This window comes from Hevea brasiliensis, chromosome 9 (assembly GCF_030052815.1).
Source record: "Hevea brasiliensis isolate MT/VB/25A 57/8 chromosome 9, ASM3005281v1, whole genome shotgun sequence".
Taxonomy (NCBI): Eukaryota; Viridiplantae; Streptophyta; class Magnoliopsida; order Malpighiales; family Euphorbiaceae; genus Hevea; species Hevea brasiliensis.
The window spans coordinates 13,814,503-13,831,935 of NC_079501.1; the positions used below are offsets into that span (position 1 = coordinate 13,814,503).

Consider the following 17,433-nt stretch of genomic DNA (forward strand, 5'->3'; position numbering starts at 1 on the left):
TTCAGAAAAGAGTTTCTGATGAGAAAATCTTTTTAATCAAGAATTGGAAATAAAAGAGAACATAATATTCATAGCAAATTGAGTTTGATAAAAACTATGACTCCAGCTTGAGTTGGGATTTTGTAACAGAGAGATTCTAGTGCATGGTAACATATGATTATAGGTTCATTTAAGGTAAACCTTATTACTAATTGGGTGGCCATGGCATGCTATGCTAGGTGTTAACCATGGTCTATGAGGTTCATAAAATGATTTAGAGAAATCATTTATGGTAAGAAAGAGTTCTGATGATATTAAGAGTTGATATCATGTCTCATTGCCAATTAGTGATGAGCCTAGTAAGTCACACACATACACAAGTTATCACCTATTTAAATGTGATTTAATTAATTAATTAAAGAGTTTAATTGATTAATTAAATAGGTTTGGTTTGCAATTAAATTGCAAAGTCCCTAGCATGACTTGAAACCAAATCTAGATTATTAGATGTGTAGTATAAATTAAATTTATATTTAAAGTGTTTAAATATGAATTTAATTAATGAGAAATTAATTAATAGAGATTAATTAATTAATTTATATTTGATATAAATTAATTAGAAGAAGAAAAATAATTATTTTGGGTTAAGAACTCAAAATTAAGACACAGGGGCATTTTGGTCATTTCACAGTGTGACACGTGGCACCATGAGATGGTGACACATGGGATTACACATAAGCTTGCCAAATATTTTTTAATCATGTAAGATGATTAAAATCAAGATTAAATATAGGTTTGACACTTGGCACAATGTGATTGGGTCACTTAAACCTAGAGCTAATCAAAGGGTGACATGTGGCAAGGGTTTAATGTGTTAACCTAGCTATATAAGTGTTGTTATGAAAAAGAAAAGCAACCAGCAACCACTCCTCTCCTTTGTCACGCCATTTTGAGGCTCTTCATCTATTTTTCTTCATCTCTCATCAATTCAAAAAGATTAGCTATCAATCTCTTGAATTAAGAACACTAGAAATTGTTTCTAGTGTCTTGTTTACATCTCTAATTTTTTAAAAGGCAGAACTTGAATTTCTAATTAATAGAAAAAGCTTTAGAAGCTGTTCAAGGGCTGCCATAGGTGTTCTTGGTGTGGACAAACTAGAGGGACAACATCTGGTGTCCTGAAGACAAATCTCAAAGGCGCAGACATTGCGATTGCATCAAGAGGTTAGTGTAATCGTTCTTGATTTAATCTAGGGTTCTAAAATTAATCTGATTAATTTTAAAATCTTAAATGGCAAATACAGATCCAAAAACATATTAAAAGAGTTTTAATATGTTGTTTATCATTGAAATCAAATAGATAAAAATAAATCTTGCATGATGCATGTGACCCTAGGTGAAAATTTTTGAATTCAATGGTATAAACTTGTGTTTTTCACGCTTCCGTTCCTTCATTTTGAACTTTTTCGATTTCCAAAATTTAAAAATAATTTTATTAAGGATCGCGGGGCGAGATTTTAGAATTTGTAGAGCTTGTTTGAGCGGATTTTTGCAAAATGTCAATTATAGGAACTAAAATATAATTTTTAAGATTTTGAGTGTTGTTTGGTTTGGAGGGACCAGGAGGGGTCATATAATGATGATGAGATATGGGTTGAGTTTAGAAGTGCTATTTGAACCATTTTTGGCAGGTTGGATAAGTCCCAAGTATAGGAGAAATTCTGTTGGATTTCCGGCATGAATTAGGCTATCTGTTGCCTCTTTAGAGTTTTATTTTGACTTAGTACTAATAAATTTATAATATAATTATTAGGTGATCGAGATCAGCTATTCTCCTCCATCCAGCAGCCACAATAGTCTTCGGTGTACTGTGAGTAAAATATTAATTTTAATTGTAATTTCGATATTATTATATGTTCAAACATGCCCATGCATCACTTATAAATATGTATTTATGTAGGTAAACACTAGGCATATTTTATGTTGTATTCATAATTGTTAAAGTGCCATGGATGTTGTTGTGGTAATTTGGAGCAGTGGACACGGCTTAAGATCTTCGCTGGGACCCGGTCCTTCGAGATAGACACGGCTTGAGTTCTTCGCTGGGACCCCGTATTTGGTTTATTAAGCGAAAGTCCGGCTTGAGATCTTCGCTGGCAGAGGTTGGATTAAGAGGGCTGTATAGGGGATCAACTCCCATATATGTATTGTTTGATACTCTTGGGTGTGTGAGTGCTCCAAATTGCCTTTTTGATGTGATTTGTATGAAATTTATGACGATGTTGCATTTCACTTCACAGGGTGCATTAGTTTTAGATAGCTATAGAGATTATGGTTAAAATTGATATTTTACTCTCTGAGTCGAATGTTCACTCCTGTTCACCATATTTTTTCAGGCTACAGGAGAAGACCTTTTTCAGAATAATCTGTTCCTTTCCTCGCAGGTTATAAAAATAAAAAATTACTTAGCTGTATTATTATTATCTAAATTGTAATTTAGAACCCCGCATGTACTAGTAGTAGCATTAATCCTGTCAGGGACTGCATGAATTTAAGTTTTTATATTAATAAATGAAAATTTTTTATGAGTTTTAAATAGTTTGTAAATGATGTAACAGGATTGAGCTGGGCTCTCCTAATTTTAGTTTCTGATAATTACTAAGCTAGGCCCGAAATAAAATTATAACAGTTTAATTTAAATTATTTTATATGCATATTGGGTCTAAATTATGGGTATAGTTATGGGTTGAGGAATAGTTAGGCTTACTACGGGCCTCGGGGGCTTTAAACTGGCCCAGATCCTAGTGCTGGTCGGATCCATAGGTTAAGTTGTGACACTTGTTTTCCTTCCTATGGCTTGGAAATTCTTCTTGTTATTTTTCTCCATGCTACCCATAAATTTATTTTTCATGTCTACATCTTCTGATTTGAGGATGCTTTAGTTAACTGACATGAACAACATTTAACGATGCTAAATTTGGTGTTTTATGGTTTAATTTAAATAATTTAGGAACTTATTAGGACCCATAAAAAAAACTTAGGAATTTTTTTGACATCGAGCAATAAATAAAGGGTCAAAAAATTACATTTATAAATAAGTTTCATAAAATTATAATTATTAAGCAATTTTTTAAAATAATTAGAATGATTTATATATTTATTACTTTTTTCCCTTGAGTGATTTATCTTTTCCACTTAAGAGCTGTGTCAACCTTGGGAGTTCAAGGTTTCGAAAAATAAGACCTTGGGAGCTAAGGATGTAGATTACTTTTCAAAAAGAAAAGTTAAAGGAATGTAGATTACTTATTAGTTAAGGCGTTCTATTTAATATTTATGCAGTTTGAACCCATTGAAAATCCATTGCTTCCGTGGTCTCTTCTCAAATCAAATATTCTTCGCCACCTAACCTCAATTCTTCCATTCCCATCAAGGTTGGACTGTTGTTCGGTGGATTTCAGAGGAATTTTATGCTCAGGTACTAGCTAGCTCTTAACTTTAGGGTAAATTATACAGATGATCCCCAAATTTCAATTTGTAACACAATTTTTTTATTATTTGTGACCTTATATAGTTGATTTATAAGTTACTTACATTGAGGTAGCTTAAGGTACACAAATTCTTATTTACTAGAGTGTCAATATGTGAAATTTCTATCATTGAACTGAGGGGAGAGAGAAATTAAAAAAAAAATTAATTATAAAATATATTTTTTAAAATAATTAATTTTTTCTGATAAATCTTAAATTAATAGGGAAAATATAATTTTTTTTAATCTAAAAAATATCACATTAATAAAAATAACATATACTAAAAATTACAGGATTTTATTTTATAAATTAAAATTTAATTAGTTACATAAATATAATTTCCCCTCAACAGTAAGTTCGGAATGCTCGAAATTTACTAAAAAGCTTAGGCAAAAGAGGCCAAACTCTTCTTCGGATTATATTTATATGGTAATCCTGCATTATATTTCTTTTTTCTTATAGAAGGGGTTGGAGGACATGGGTCAAACCCTACCCTTCGCTTCTATAATACAGGCATTGGATCACTCAGTTATATGTTATAATGGCATTTTACTACAATGTTTACTTGAAAGAGCACACTTTTGTAATAGATTAGTAATGATCACTTGGACTTCCTAATATGCATTCAATCAAGGGAAATAAGAAGTGTATGCGTGTTACAGCTGGCACGATACATAAATTTAAGACACACACAAATCACATAACAGTATAGAAAAGAGAAGAGAAATAATACAGGATATTCAACGTGATTCGATTGTAAAATCTATGTTTATGGACAAAACAAAAGAAAAAATTTCATTGTAATGAAAAAGAATAAAATACAATCATTCAGAACTCTCAAACCTTATTTAAAATTCAATTCACATAAAAATAACAATGTAAATGGGAGTTACATCTGCTTTGCTCCATGAAGCATAACATAGAAAACAGCAGTTTGATATAAATTATAAAGAATAAATATTTATTTATGAACATTTTTTATTTATTGAACTTTTGCTATGCTTAAGCAGTTTTTGTGGGCTTGTTTGGACCATCTAAACAAGAATGGGGAGCCAATCTATTAAGTTGAAGGCAGTAATAGACAAGGAGAAAAACAGAGTAATACTTGCTGAATCTGAAGGGGATTTTATTGATGTTCTCCTCAGTTTTTTAACAATGCCTATGGGAACGATCATCAGGCTCACCCGTACTCAACTTCCAAGCATTGGTTGCATGAACAACTTGTATGCAAGTGTTGAAAATCTTGATGTCAGGCGTTTCAGGACTCAAGCATGCAAGGAAATGCTTCTACATCCTCTGAATGGGGCTGCAACTCACTGCAATTACCTGAAATTGAAAATTGACTACACGACCGAGAATCTACAATACCTTTATTGTGGGGACTCGGAGTGCTTGGCATCTAAGCACAAATTATTTACTCATTACGGTGGTAGCTTTTGTGGTTGTGGAAAGCCCATGGCGTATTCGTTGAATCAGTTGTATAATGCTGAGTCAAATAATATTGTTGTTTCTGATCCTCGAGATGAAGGGGTGTTTGTTAGAGGACTGACCCGACTTATAATAAGTGACGAATTACATTTGATGCCCCCATCAGACACAGCAAGCTTCTCTTTGCTTGCCAAGCATGGAGTCATGGATGCAAATACCATGGAGGAAAGGACGTTTGATGTTCATGTAAATGAGGTAATTACTAACAAATTGATAAGTTGCAATAGAATCTATTATTATCATTATTGTTATTATTATAACAAATGTCAATTTTGGCCTGGTTGCCAATGAGATCTTCATAGAGCGGTAATCGGTAAAACTAGAGAAGGCTAAGGCTTTGGAATCAAGCTCAGGTTCAATATTGTTGGTTGAGCTGTTATGTTTCATCGTTTACTTTAAATTTGTAAATATACTTTGCTTTTTACCAGTTTCGGTTCAGTTGTAATTAATAATAATAATAAGATTATTTCTGATAAAAAAAATTACGGCCTGGTTTACTGTTCAGGTTTTCAATTTGCTGAAGAGCACCTTGGTATCAAAGACACCTTTGACAGAAACTCTATTAAAGCAACAACGAATGCCTGAACCAAGGAAGGAAGATTTAGGTGTAGGGTGGTTCATTAAACAGAAGATAGGAGAACATGCAACTGAAGGAGATAGGAAGATTTGTGTCAGGCTCGTGCTGAGTAAATCCAAGAAGATGGTATGTTATGCAGAAGCCGCGGAGGATTTTGTTGATTTACTATTCAGCTTCCTTACCATTCCTCTTGGGTTTATAGTCAAAGAAATGCGTGGTTATCCTTCCAAAGGATGCATAACTCATTTATATGATAGTGTTGAGGAACTGGATACTGAGAAATACTTCAAGTCAAATGACCACAAAGAGACTCTACTTAGTCCCAAGATGGCATCTCGTTTTGGCTACAAGAACCAGCTAATAGGGGTGGAAGAAGTTAATCAGCAGTACTATTTGTCGGGAGATTATCCTCGTATTTTTACTCATAAACCAACTAACAGGAAATTTTCTACTTTAACCATGAATGATCCTAAAGCACCACTTTATAAGGAACAAGCTATAAGCAATGGAGGATTTGTGTTGGGACCTGAAACGTTTACAGTAACCGATGATCTGGGAGTAACACCAATATCCCCTGTCTTACGTTTGTCTGTTCTGAGCAAATTGAAAGTACCTTTCAGTGACATTGAAGAGCGCATTGTGCATGTGGGCAATGAGGAGGTGAGTCATGTTAACTTGAGTTCTGTTCTGTCGTAAAACATCCTATGAATTATGAGTATCAACCTTTTTATTATTCAATCTTTAGGTCATGTTAGTTTAGCTTTATAGAAATATTGGTTGATTTTATTTTATGATGAATTTCTTGTCATTCATTTTTTAAAAAATAAATTTGGATTATGTAATAATAAATTAAAATAAAAAAATAGAAAAAGAAAAAAGAAATGTCCTATAGGAAAAATGTCCTATAGGAAACTCGATCGTCCCGACCTGAAACTTTTGTAGGACTGGATAGAGGGAGTGATCCTCGCTTTTGATAGGCCCCATTACCATTCCTTAAAAATAGAAAATGAAAAAAAAGAAAAACCCTAAAAAAGATTTTGTAGTTGTTCATATTTGTTGATTACTGTGAACCTGTAATTAATTTGATCAGTGGATGTTTAAGCCTTATTGGCACAAACATATGTATTTTGAATTTCTGATAGGGTTTTCCTATCAGAATTCTCTTTGATCAAATTGACCATATTGCAGAATAGAGTGCTAAAATGGCAAGTTTACAAAAGATGATGAGCTCTGCAATTTCTGGAAGGATAATTACCCATATTATGTAGTGATAACTTTGTTATAAATATCTCATTCATTCCTGTTGTTGTTGATCACTTGCCAACATATTTCGTATCACAGGCTTTGCGTCTCCTGGTAGCTTCATTTATCTCTGAATCTGCTCTAACTGATACTTTTACCCCCAAAGGGCTAGAACAAGAATACTGAGGCCTTGAAGCCATCTTTGTTCTCTTAGTGGAGTCTGGAGCAAAGAGGATGCACTGGTTTATGATCCTTTGTATTTTGGTATGTAAATTTGTTGTCTCTACTTTTTGTTGACCCACATATGATGTCCCGGTGAATGATGGTCTTGTATTATTATTTCAAGTTCTACTTATCTACTGATAGTTGTAATAGTGATGGGTTTGTTCGATAGATTTATTAAATAATTTGACTCAGCTATTTGGATATCTTTCGATTATCGGTTGTATTGAAAAGTTAAATTAAATACCTATAGTTAAGGACTAATTAATATAATTTTAAAAATAAAGAGACTGAGTAATTAAAATTATTAAGTATTAATTATAACCGATATATCTCTTTTGAAATTCATTAAATTCATCACAGCAAGTGTAATTATAAAATACATAAATTATATTACTTTTGAGAAAATCAGAATTAATGTTTTGAATTTACAAATAAAAATGTTTCCTACTTGAAATAGTATCCTCTTTCAATCTCATATGTGAGTTGGTGAGTTGAACCTCAAATAACTTGCACACATTTTGGTTATTTACACCCTAAATATGATATGGTGAAAATTTTTTTAAAAATTAAATCTTTTTCTTAATTTTCTTCTATATATAAATGATTTGTAGTGGTTGGAATAACAATCATAATTGATACAGCAAATTACTTAAATATAAATATATGAATTATTTAAAAAATAAAAGAGAAAAAAAGAAATAACTGCGACAAAAAAAAAATCCACATTTATTTAAGGAGGAGCACGTTATCATTACCATATTTTAATTTGTCTAAATAAATTCATTATTGATATTTGATTGATTTACACTATTAGTTAAATATTTTGATGACAAAAAGCTCATTTTGGCCCTTTAATTATTATTGCTCCATCGTAAAAGAGAATGCTTAAACCTTTTTTTGGTCCTAATAAGTCCGTAAACTATTTAAATTAGATCATAAAACACAAAATTGACAAATTTCAGTTCAAATTGAACCAAACATCTAGCACAAGTTAACAGGACATCATTTCATTCCAACAAACTACCGTCATGTCTCCATTGATTAGACTTGTATAAACGGACTCTTTCTGCCTCTTGGAGAGAAGCATCTTTTTGATGCAGTATCTATATTTAGTTGCCCGAATCATTGAGAAGCAGATTTCTAGAGAAGATAAAAGGTTTGCAAAGGAGGAAGTTGTTGTATGAACTTTTCTTATTTTGTGTTATACAGATTTCCCTTTTCTTTTTGAAATTCCTTGTTTGAGCGGGAAGATAGTGTTGCATAGATTGTGTTGTATAGATTTCCCTTTTCTTTTCCAAATTCCTTGTTTGAGACGGTACATTATGACTAGAGGATTACCAAAAGGCTTGCAGAAGCTACTAGTGGGTTTCATGATAGTTCAATGTTTTTAGAGAGTTGATCCTTTCCAGAACAAAAATGTAAATCAATCATTCATGAAGTTTGTGTTTTAGAGGTGGGTCAGAAGCAGAAATTTTTTGTACATTAACCTCAACGAATTCTTTGTATTTATTGATAATAGAAATCAAAGGAATTAAATTTAGTATGCCATTCTTGTTTTCCTTCCTGTGGCTTGGAAATTCTTCTTGTTATTTTTCTCCATGCTACCCATAAATTTATTTTTCATGTCTACATCTTCTGATTTGAGGATGCTTTAGTTAACATGTCACACCTTACCCCTCTGTAAGGCATAACATGATCCCGTAGAATACCTAATGAACTACCGAAGTTCACCTACCGATAACTCATTAAGTACCCTACAAGGGATTTTAAAACAGTTTTCTTATCTTTGACAAGTGGTGAGCATTTCTAATAAGTATTTAAAACATTTAGTTAAAATTAAAACTAGTTAATATTTTTGGTCCATTTTAGTTTTTCGCAAATTCTGTAAAAATTTTGACAGAGTTTCCTCTGTATTTTGAGAAAACCGTTCTTCAAATACCTGTAAAAAGCACTTCTAAAAATTTTTCTCAACCCCTACTTCGGTTTCACAATCAAACTCAATCAATTTCTCAAAATACTGTCAATCAATATCATTCATATTTCATTAAAAACAAAATAATTTATACACAACCTTACAAATTTATATCAAAAGAAACACAAACTAAACTTTATTACAAACTTCATACAAATTTGTGTACAAGTTGCTCAATACCCATTTTTACATGTCCATACATTTATGTGCAATATATACATCAAAAGAAGTATTTACAGTTAGGGTATAAATTATACCCGAAAACTTTAGGCTGGTAGCTTCTTACACCTCAGCAGCTCAGTCTGCTGCTCCTCTAGTTTCTGTATCTGCGGCAATGATAAAGCTATCATGAGTACTAGGACTCAGTGGTGCACAATATACTAAAATAATCTTTATGCAAAACTTAAAGCACATTCATTCAAAAATTTGGCTAAACATGAAAATTTAATACAATCATGCATTGTAAGATTTTACATGTAAACCAAGTTCATTTCAAAGTATCAAAACACATTTCATAAAACCCACAGTTAGATCACGCCATTCGAAACAAATAGAATCTCAATAGCCAGAGGCTAAAGAGAAATCATATCACAAGGCTAGCTAGCTCAAATATATGGATATCCATTCACATCCTCTTCTACTGGCACTCCTCAACACTTCTCCAGAGAAGGAATCAAAATTCAAAACAAATTACCCCCACTGGTCGTGCTAGTGAGGTGTTCAAATATATGGTCATGATACTGTGGTTTCAAAACTTATCTTAACAATTTGCTAAACATTGTCATTTCAAATATATATAATAAATTTCAACAATTTAGATCAAACATCATAAGAATGCCATAATCCAATATTTCACATTATTCAAAACGATATGCAAAAGATGATTATAAAAGTATATGTTGTGCACAAACCTCAAGCAGTCGCTGTTGGCCTTGACTCGACTCCTCGGGTTCTGTCCCCACTGAAACACGAAATTTTCCAATGTTTCAGTACTAAAACTTAAAATAAATCCAAAATAAACTTAACTTCACATTTACCTAGCTCTAACGTGTTAAATGCGACGTTCTCGAAATTTTGTGTTTCGGGTTACTATTCACTGCACTATTCAAGTCAAATTATTGACTTTCTAAGGCTTAATAGGTATGGGAACTCCAACTTCACCCACATACCACATTTTGGTCACCAAACTTGTTGGTTTTGGTCATTTGTTTAAAGCTTAGGTCATTTTGGCAAAATTGCCAATTTTCGGTTTTGGTTCTCCGAAGTTGTACTGTTCCATTGGTCGATCTACTGTTGGAATTTGACAAAACTTCCTTCATAGAAAATGTTCCTTATTGTCTTAAGTATATTCTCATTTTTGGATCACCTCAATCGGAGTTTTGTAGCTCAAGTTATGGCCAAAATAAGTTTACTGTTCACGTGTACTGTTCATACTGAGATTTTGGTGCTGGCAGATTTTTGGTCCAACTTTGGTTAATAATTTGATCAAGTTAAGTTCATAATTTGGTTTCACTTTCTTCATATGAAATGTTGTACTATGTCTTAGGTTTCCATCGGTTCAAGAATTGCCTAAATCTGAGTTTTTTAGAGGGAGTTATAGCTATCCAAACATTGCTGCTCAATAAAAATTCTGCAGAGTTGCAGGTTTGGTAACCTAACTTTGCTCAATAATTTGAATGGGTTAATTGCATAATTTGGGGTGATGTTCTTCATGAAAGTTTTAGATCTATATGCCCTCTAACCCCTGGCCAAATTTCAGGTCAATTTGACCTGTCTAACTCGAGTTATGACCAAATGAACAGTTACTGTTCATTTGGTCAGTTAATCTGATGGCAGCCTGCAATCAATCCACTTCGGTCAATTGTTTCACCAAGTTTTGGTCAGTTTTTGGCCATGGTTCCTTAATGAAAATTGTGCTCTTTTATGTCTATTTTCATCTCCAATTAGTGGCATATCAATTGGACTTGTAAAATTTGAGTTTTGGTCCTTCAAAGTGGGTTTGGTCATGCTGCCAGCAGCATGACCATTTACCTCCGAATTTAGTTTTCATTCCTATCATTCCCACACAAGTTATTTGGTCATAATTGACCATTATTTCACTTCACAATAGGTCCAACATGTCATTTATGCATTTCTCCAAATTTTGGTTCATAAACCCTAGCATTGAAACCCTAATCTCACTAACTCTTGCATTTAACTACTTCTAATGATTTTAATGTTAATCATTTAACTAAGTAAGGTTTCTAAACTCATTCAATTGCATCATATTCATGCAAACCATACTCCTCTCAAGCTGCCCCAAAATTCAGTTTGTTCTTCCCCACATTTTTTTTTTCATTTTAAGGTTATTTACAAGCTCTTAATGCCATATAAACACTAATTAAACAAAGAAAAATTAAGGCTTGTATTACCAACCTTGAGCAGAATTTTCTTCCTCCTTTTCTTCAAATTTTCCTTCCTTCTTTCTTGCTCAATCATCTTCTCAAGTTGCCTAGATAAGCTTTAACTATGGTGGCTAATTTTTCTATGGTGGAATTAGGGATTTGATTAAGCTCAAAATGAGCTTTAATGGAGGTTTTGGGTGAGGGAGAGGGTGAGGGAGAGAGAGTCACGTTTTTTATGAAGAAGATGACTTTATTATATTTTTTTTTTCTTTTCTTTTCTTTTCTTTTATGTCTTAGGAAGACCAAAATTCCCAAATTAATAAAATAAATCAATTAAGCCTTTATGACATCATGCATGATGTCATCACTTTGACTTTTCCATCTTCTTTCTTTTTTTTTATTTATTTTTTCTATTAGTTCTTTAATTTAATTCTCAATTCCGAAATTTTCTTTTCTCCGATTTTATTTGTGATTAGGTCGAGTCACTCTCGGGGTCAATTGACCAAATCGCCCCTCGCGGTTCATCGGTTTGCAAATAATCCAATATTTCTTCCGCTTCGACCTAATTATTTGGTGACTTGATTCTTTTTCATGATTTTCTCTTTTCCACTGTGTCCATAAGGGTCCTAAGGACCGCAGCGTCACTTTTTACGGTTCGAAATTTGAGTTTAAAACGACTTCGCAGTCGTTCCCGAGGAGGTCACTCATCGCTGTGACTCTCGGCTCGTTTAACCTCTTATGTTCTGTTTTTCTTATTTATAGTTAACTAATTAAACATTACTAATTATTTGTGTTTATGGCTTTTCAAATTGTCTTAAGTGTGGCCCTAATCCCATTAATTGTCCAGACCGACACCGGTCACCGGAACAGTGAAATATACCAGGCTATACAACGGGGGTGTTACATAACTGACATGAACAGCATTTAAGGATGCTAAATTTGGTGTTTTATGGTTTAATTTAAATAATTTAGGAACTTATTAAGACCCATAAAAAAACTTAGGAATTTTTTTGACAATTGAGCAATAAATAAAGGGTCAAAAAATTACATCTATAAATAAGTTTCATAAAATTATAATTATTAAGAAATTTTTTAAAATAATTAGAATGATTTATATATTTATTACTTTTTTTCCCTTGAGTGATTTATCTTTTCCACTTAAGAGCTGTGTCAACCTTGGGAGTTCAAGGTTTCGAAAAATAAGACCTTGGAAGCTAAGGCTTATGTAGATTACTTTTAAAAAAGAAAAGTTAAGGAATGTGGATTACTTATTAGTTAAGGCGTTCTATTTAATATTTATGCAGTTTGAACCCATTGAAAATCCATTGCTTCCGTGGTCTCTTCTCAAATCAAATATTCTTCGCCACCTAACCTCAATTCTTCCATTCCCATCAAGGTTGGACTGTTGTTCGGTGGATTTCAGAGGAATTTTATGCTCAGGTACTAGCTAGCTCTTAACTTTAGGGTAAATTATACAGATGATCCCCAAATTTCAATTTGTAACACAATTTTTTTATTATTTGTGACCTTATATAGTTGATTTATAAGTTACATTGAGGTAGCTTAAGGTACACAAATTCTTATTTACTAGAGTGTCAATATGTGAAATTTCTATCATTGAACTGAGGGGAGAGAGAAATTAAAAAAATATATATTATAAAATATATTTTTTTAAACAATTAATTTTTTTCCTGATAAATCTTAAATTAATAGGGAAAATATAATTTTTTTTAATCTAAAAAATATCACATAATAAAAATAACATATACTAAAAATTACAGGATTTTATTTTATAAATTAAAATTTAATTAGTTACATAAATATAATTTCCCCTCAACTGTAAGTTCGGAATGCTCGAAATTTACTAAAAAGCTTAGGCAAAAGAGGCCAAACTCTTCTTCGGATTATATTTATATGGTAATCCTGGATTATATTTCTTTTTTCTTATAGAAGGGGTTGGAGGATGTGGGTCAAACCCTACCCTTCGCTTCTATAATACAGGCATTGGATCACTCAGCTATATGTTATAATGGCATTTTACTGCAATGTTTACATGAAAGAGCACACTTTTGTAATAGATTAGTAATGATCACTTGGACTTCCAAATATGCATTCAATCAAGGGAAATAAGAAATGTACGCGTGTTATAGCAGGCACGGCATATAAATTTAAGACACACATAAATTGCATAACAGTATAAAAAAGAGAAGAGAAATAATATAGGATTTAACGTGACTCGATTGTAAAATCTATGTCTATGGACAAAACAAAAGAAAAAATTTCAATGTGATAAAAAAGAGTAAAATATAATCACTCAGAATTCTCAAACACTATCTAAAATTCAATTCACATAAAAATAACAATGTAAATGGGAGTTACATCTGCTTTGCTCCATGAAGCATAATATAGAAAACAGCAGTTTGATATAAATTATAAAGAATAAATATTTATTTATGAACATTTTTTATTTATTGAACTTTTGTTATGCTTAAGCAGTTTTTGTGGGCTTGTTTGGACCATCTAAACAAGAATGGGGAGCCAATCTATTAAGTTGAAGGCAGTAATAGACAAGGAGAAAAACAGAGTAATACTTGCTGAATCTGAAGGGGATTTTATTGTTGTTCTCCTCAGTTTTTTGACAATGCCTATGGGAAAGATCATCAGGCTCACACATAATCAACTTCCAAGCCTTGGTTGCATGAAAAACTTACGTGCAAGTGTTGAAAATCTTGATGTCAGGCGTTTCGGGACTCAAGCATGCAAGGAAATGCTTCTACATCCTCAGAGTGGGGCTGCAACTCACTGCAAGTACCTGAAATTGAAAATTGATAACACCATGACCGAGCCTCTAAGCTTCTTTTATTGCGGGAACGATGAATGTGTGGCATCTAAGCACAAGTTATCTAGTCATTACAGTAGTAGCTTTTGTGATTGTGGAGAGTCCATGAAGTATTTGTTATATCAGTTGCCTAATGCTGAGTCAAATAATATCGTTGTTTCTGATCCTCGAGATGAAGGGGTGTTTGTTAGAGGACTGACCCGACTTATAATAAGTGATGAATTACAATTGATGCCCCCATCAACTACGGCAAGCTTCTCTTTGTGTGCCATGCGTGGAGTCATGGATGCAAATACTACTGAGGAAAGGACATTTGATATTCGAGTAAATGAGGCAATTACTAACAAATAGATAAGTTGTGACAGGATTTATTGTTATTATAATTATTCATGTAAGAGAAGGTTAACGAGATCTTCGTATGGTGGTAAAACTAGATAATCAAGCTCATGTTCACTATTGTTTTTTGAGGAAGAGATTGGGGGATTAGGGACTCCAACCTGATAGCCACAGTGGAGTTGTTATGTTTCATTCTTTACGTTAAATTTGTAAATATACTTTGGTTTTGAATTAATATGATTATCAAATAAAAAAAAGAAATTATGGCCTGCTTTACTATATCAGGTTTTGAATTTGCTGAAGAGCACCTTGGTATCAAATACACCTTTGACAGATACTCTATTGAAGCAAAAACAAGTGACTGAATGGAAGGAAAATTTAGGTGGAGGCCTAAGGTCCTTCATCAAACAGGAGATAGGAGAACACGCAACTGAAGGAAGTAGTAAGATTTGTGTCAGGCTCATGCTTAGCAAATCCAAGAAGATGGTATGTTATGCGGAAGAGGGACAGGATTTTGTTGATTTACTATTCAGCTTCCTTACCATTCCACTTGGGCATATAGTCAAAGAAATGCGTGGTTATCCTTCCGGAGGATGCATAACTCATCTATATAATGGTGTTGAGGAACTTCATACTCAGAAATACTTCCAAGTCAAATGACCAAAAGGAGACTCTACTTAATCCCAAGGTGGCATCTGGTTTTGGCTACAAGAACCAGCTACTAGGTGTAGGTGTGGAGGCAGTTAATCAGCAGTGCTATTGGTTAAGAAATTTTCCTCCTTCTATTCGTACTCATAAACCAGCTGGCGGGACATTTACTACTTTAACCATGAAAGATCCTAAAGCACCACATTACAAGGAAGCTATAAGCAATGGAGGATTTGTGTTGGGACCTGAAACGTTTATAGTAACCGATGATCTGACAGTAACACTATCCCCTGTCTCAGTTTTGTCTATTCTGAACAAATTGAAGGTAACTTTCAGCGACATCGAAGAGCGCATTGTATATGCGGGCAATAAGGAGGTGAGTTATGTTAACTTGAGTTCTGCTCTCTCATAAAACATCCTATGAATTTTGAGTATCCCTTTTTATTATTCAATCTTTAGGTAATGTTAGTTTAGCTCTATTATAAAAATATTTGTTAATTTTGTTTTATGATGAATTTCTTGTCATTCAATTCTGCAATTAGACTTGCAGTATGATATACCTTATTAAATATTTTGAATGAAATAAAAAACTTTTTGTTCGGTAACAAATATATAACTCCATCCAGGGAATTTACATGAATTTCTGATAGGGTTTCAAAACTTTCCAATCCGAATTCTCTTTAATCAAATTGACCATATAGCATAATAGAGTGCTAATATAGCAAGTTTGCAGAAGACCATGAGCTCTGCAATTTCTGGTAGGATAAGTAACCATGTTATGTAGTGATAACTGTGCATATCTATCTATTCCTGTTGTTAATCACTTGCTAACATGTTTCGTATTACAGGCTTTACAACTCCTGATAGCTTCTTATATCTCCGAATCTGCTCTAACTGATACTTTTACCCCCCAAAAGGCTAAAACAAGAATATTGAAGGCTTGAGGCCATCTTTGTTCTCTTACCGGAGCCTGGAGCAAAGAGGATGTGCTGGTTTTATGATCCTATGCATTTTAGTATACAAATTTGCTGTTTCTACTTTCTGTTGACCTATATATGATATGCCCTGTGACGATGGTCTCTTGTATTACTGTTTCACGTTCAACTTATCTGGTACTGGTAGTTGTAATAGTGATGGGTTTGCTTACAGATTACATTATTAAGGAAGGAAAGGCTTTCTTTCTGTTTCTCTCTCACACACCCACGACTTGGGCCGGAATATTTGGGCAAACTTGTTCCTGCACGAGTCATTAGCTCAATTAGTACGTCTGCAGGTAATCACGAGTCGAGATTAGACGTTGAACATTGATGGTTTTTTCTTTCAAGAACTACAAAAGTGGTGGGAAACAAAAATATGGGTCAAAAAATTACCGAAGCAACGACAAGTAAATACGCATTATTACAATTACATGTGCATTGATTGAATGTGGAAACTAAAAGGCCCTCTCAAGTGTCAATATAACGTTGCCTTCACGGTTTGTAATGGTGAGATAAGGCCATTATTGTCTGCTTTCTTGCAATAATTAAACTTTTAAAATTAAACTTGGTTACCTAGCTAAATCAACTATGCTTTATGCATTGAATGATGATCCATATTCACGAACCACAACTTCTCTTACATCTTGTATCGGAAGACTTATACTTCAAATTTGAAATCTCAGAATCTTCAGAACTAATCCAATGCAACTATTTTACTAAATTATTGAACATTCATATATATTTATCAGAGATGTTGATATTGGTACTGTTCAAAAAATATTTTTGAGACAGTAGAAGAATTCACACGGCTGAAACTGTTTCTTTCCCCTGCACAGTATTTTTTTTTTCTTTTAAATGCTGCTCCCAAAGATTACCTTAGAAGTAATTAAATTAAAAAAAAAAAAAAATCAGTGTCATGGCGGCCTGGCCTATACGATAACTTGTTCTCTGATTTGCCCATTGGACCACAAAATGGAATTTCCTCGATATTTTCTCTACCTACTACATTTTTTGAGTAAAGCTGAGGCTTCTTCGACAAATATAATGTATATTTCAATATATATATATATATATATATATATATATATATATTAGTCCATGTGTTTTGGTAGGGTTCAATTTGTCCATGTGTTTTTTTCCTTTTATGTCTCAATGTATTGCCCTTTACAATTTTTAGTCAAATAATTATAATTCCCAACCTTATAAAATGAAAAGAAACCAAACATAAATATGAATATT

At 32.9% G+C, this 17,433-nt stretch overlaps 2 protein-coding genes across 2 annotated transcripts; both read left to right on the forward strand.

The window, feature by feature from the left end:
* Positions 1-3,169: 3,169 nt before the first annotated feature.
* LOC110640650 (uncharacterized) lies at positions 3,170-7,247 on the forward strand. The gene is made up of 4 exons (XM_021792031.2): positions 3,170-3,454; positions 4,517-5,189; positions 5,500-6,231; positions 6,913-7,247. Exons 2-4 carry the CDS (start codon positions 4,551-4,553, stop codon positions 6,997-6,999), a joined length of 1,458 nt encoding a protein of 485 aa, XP_021647723.2. The 5' UTR covers positions 3,170-3,454; positions 4,517-4,550; the 3' UTR covers positions 7,000-7,247.
* A 5,173-nt stretch (positions 7,248-12,420) lies between these two features.
* On the forward strand, positions 12,421-16,161 carry LOC110640622 (uncharacterized). Its single transcript, XM_058152125.1, has 5 exons — positions 12,421-12,834; positions 13,891-14,578; positions 14,855-15,055; positions 15,174-15,593; positions 16,066-16,161. Exons 2-5 carry the CDS (start codon positions 13,925-13,927, stop codon positions 16,159-16,161), a joined length of 1,371 nt encoding a protein of 456 aa, XP_058008108.1. The 5' UTR covers positions 12,421-12,834; positions 13,891-13,924.
* Positions 16,162-17,433: the final 1,272 nt, after the last annotated feature.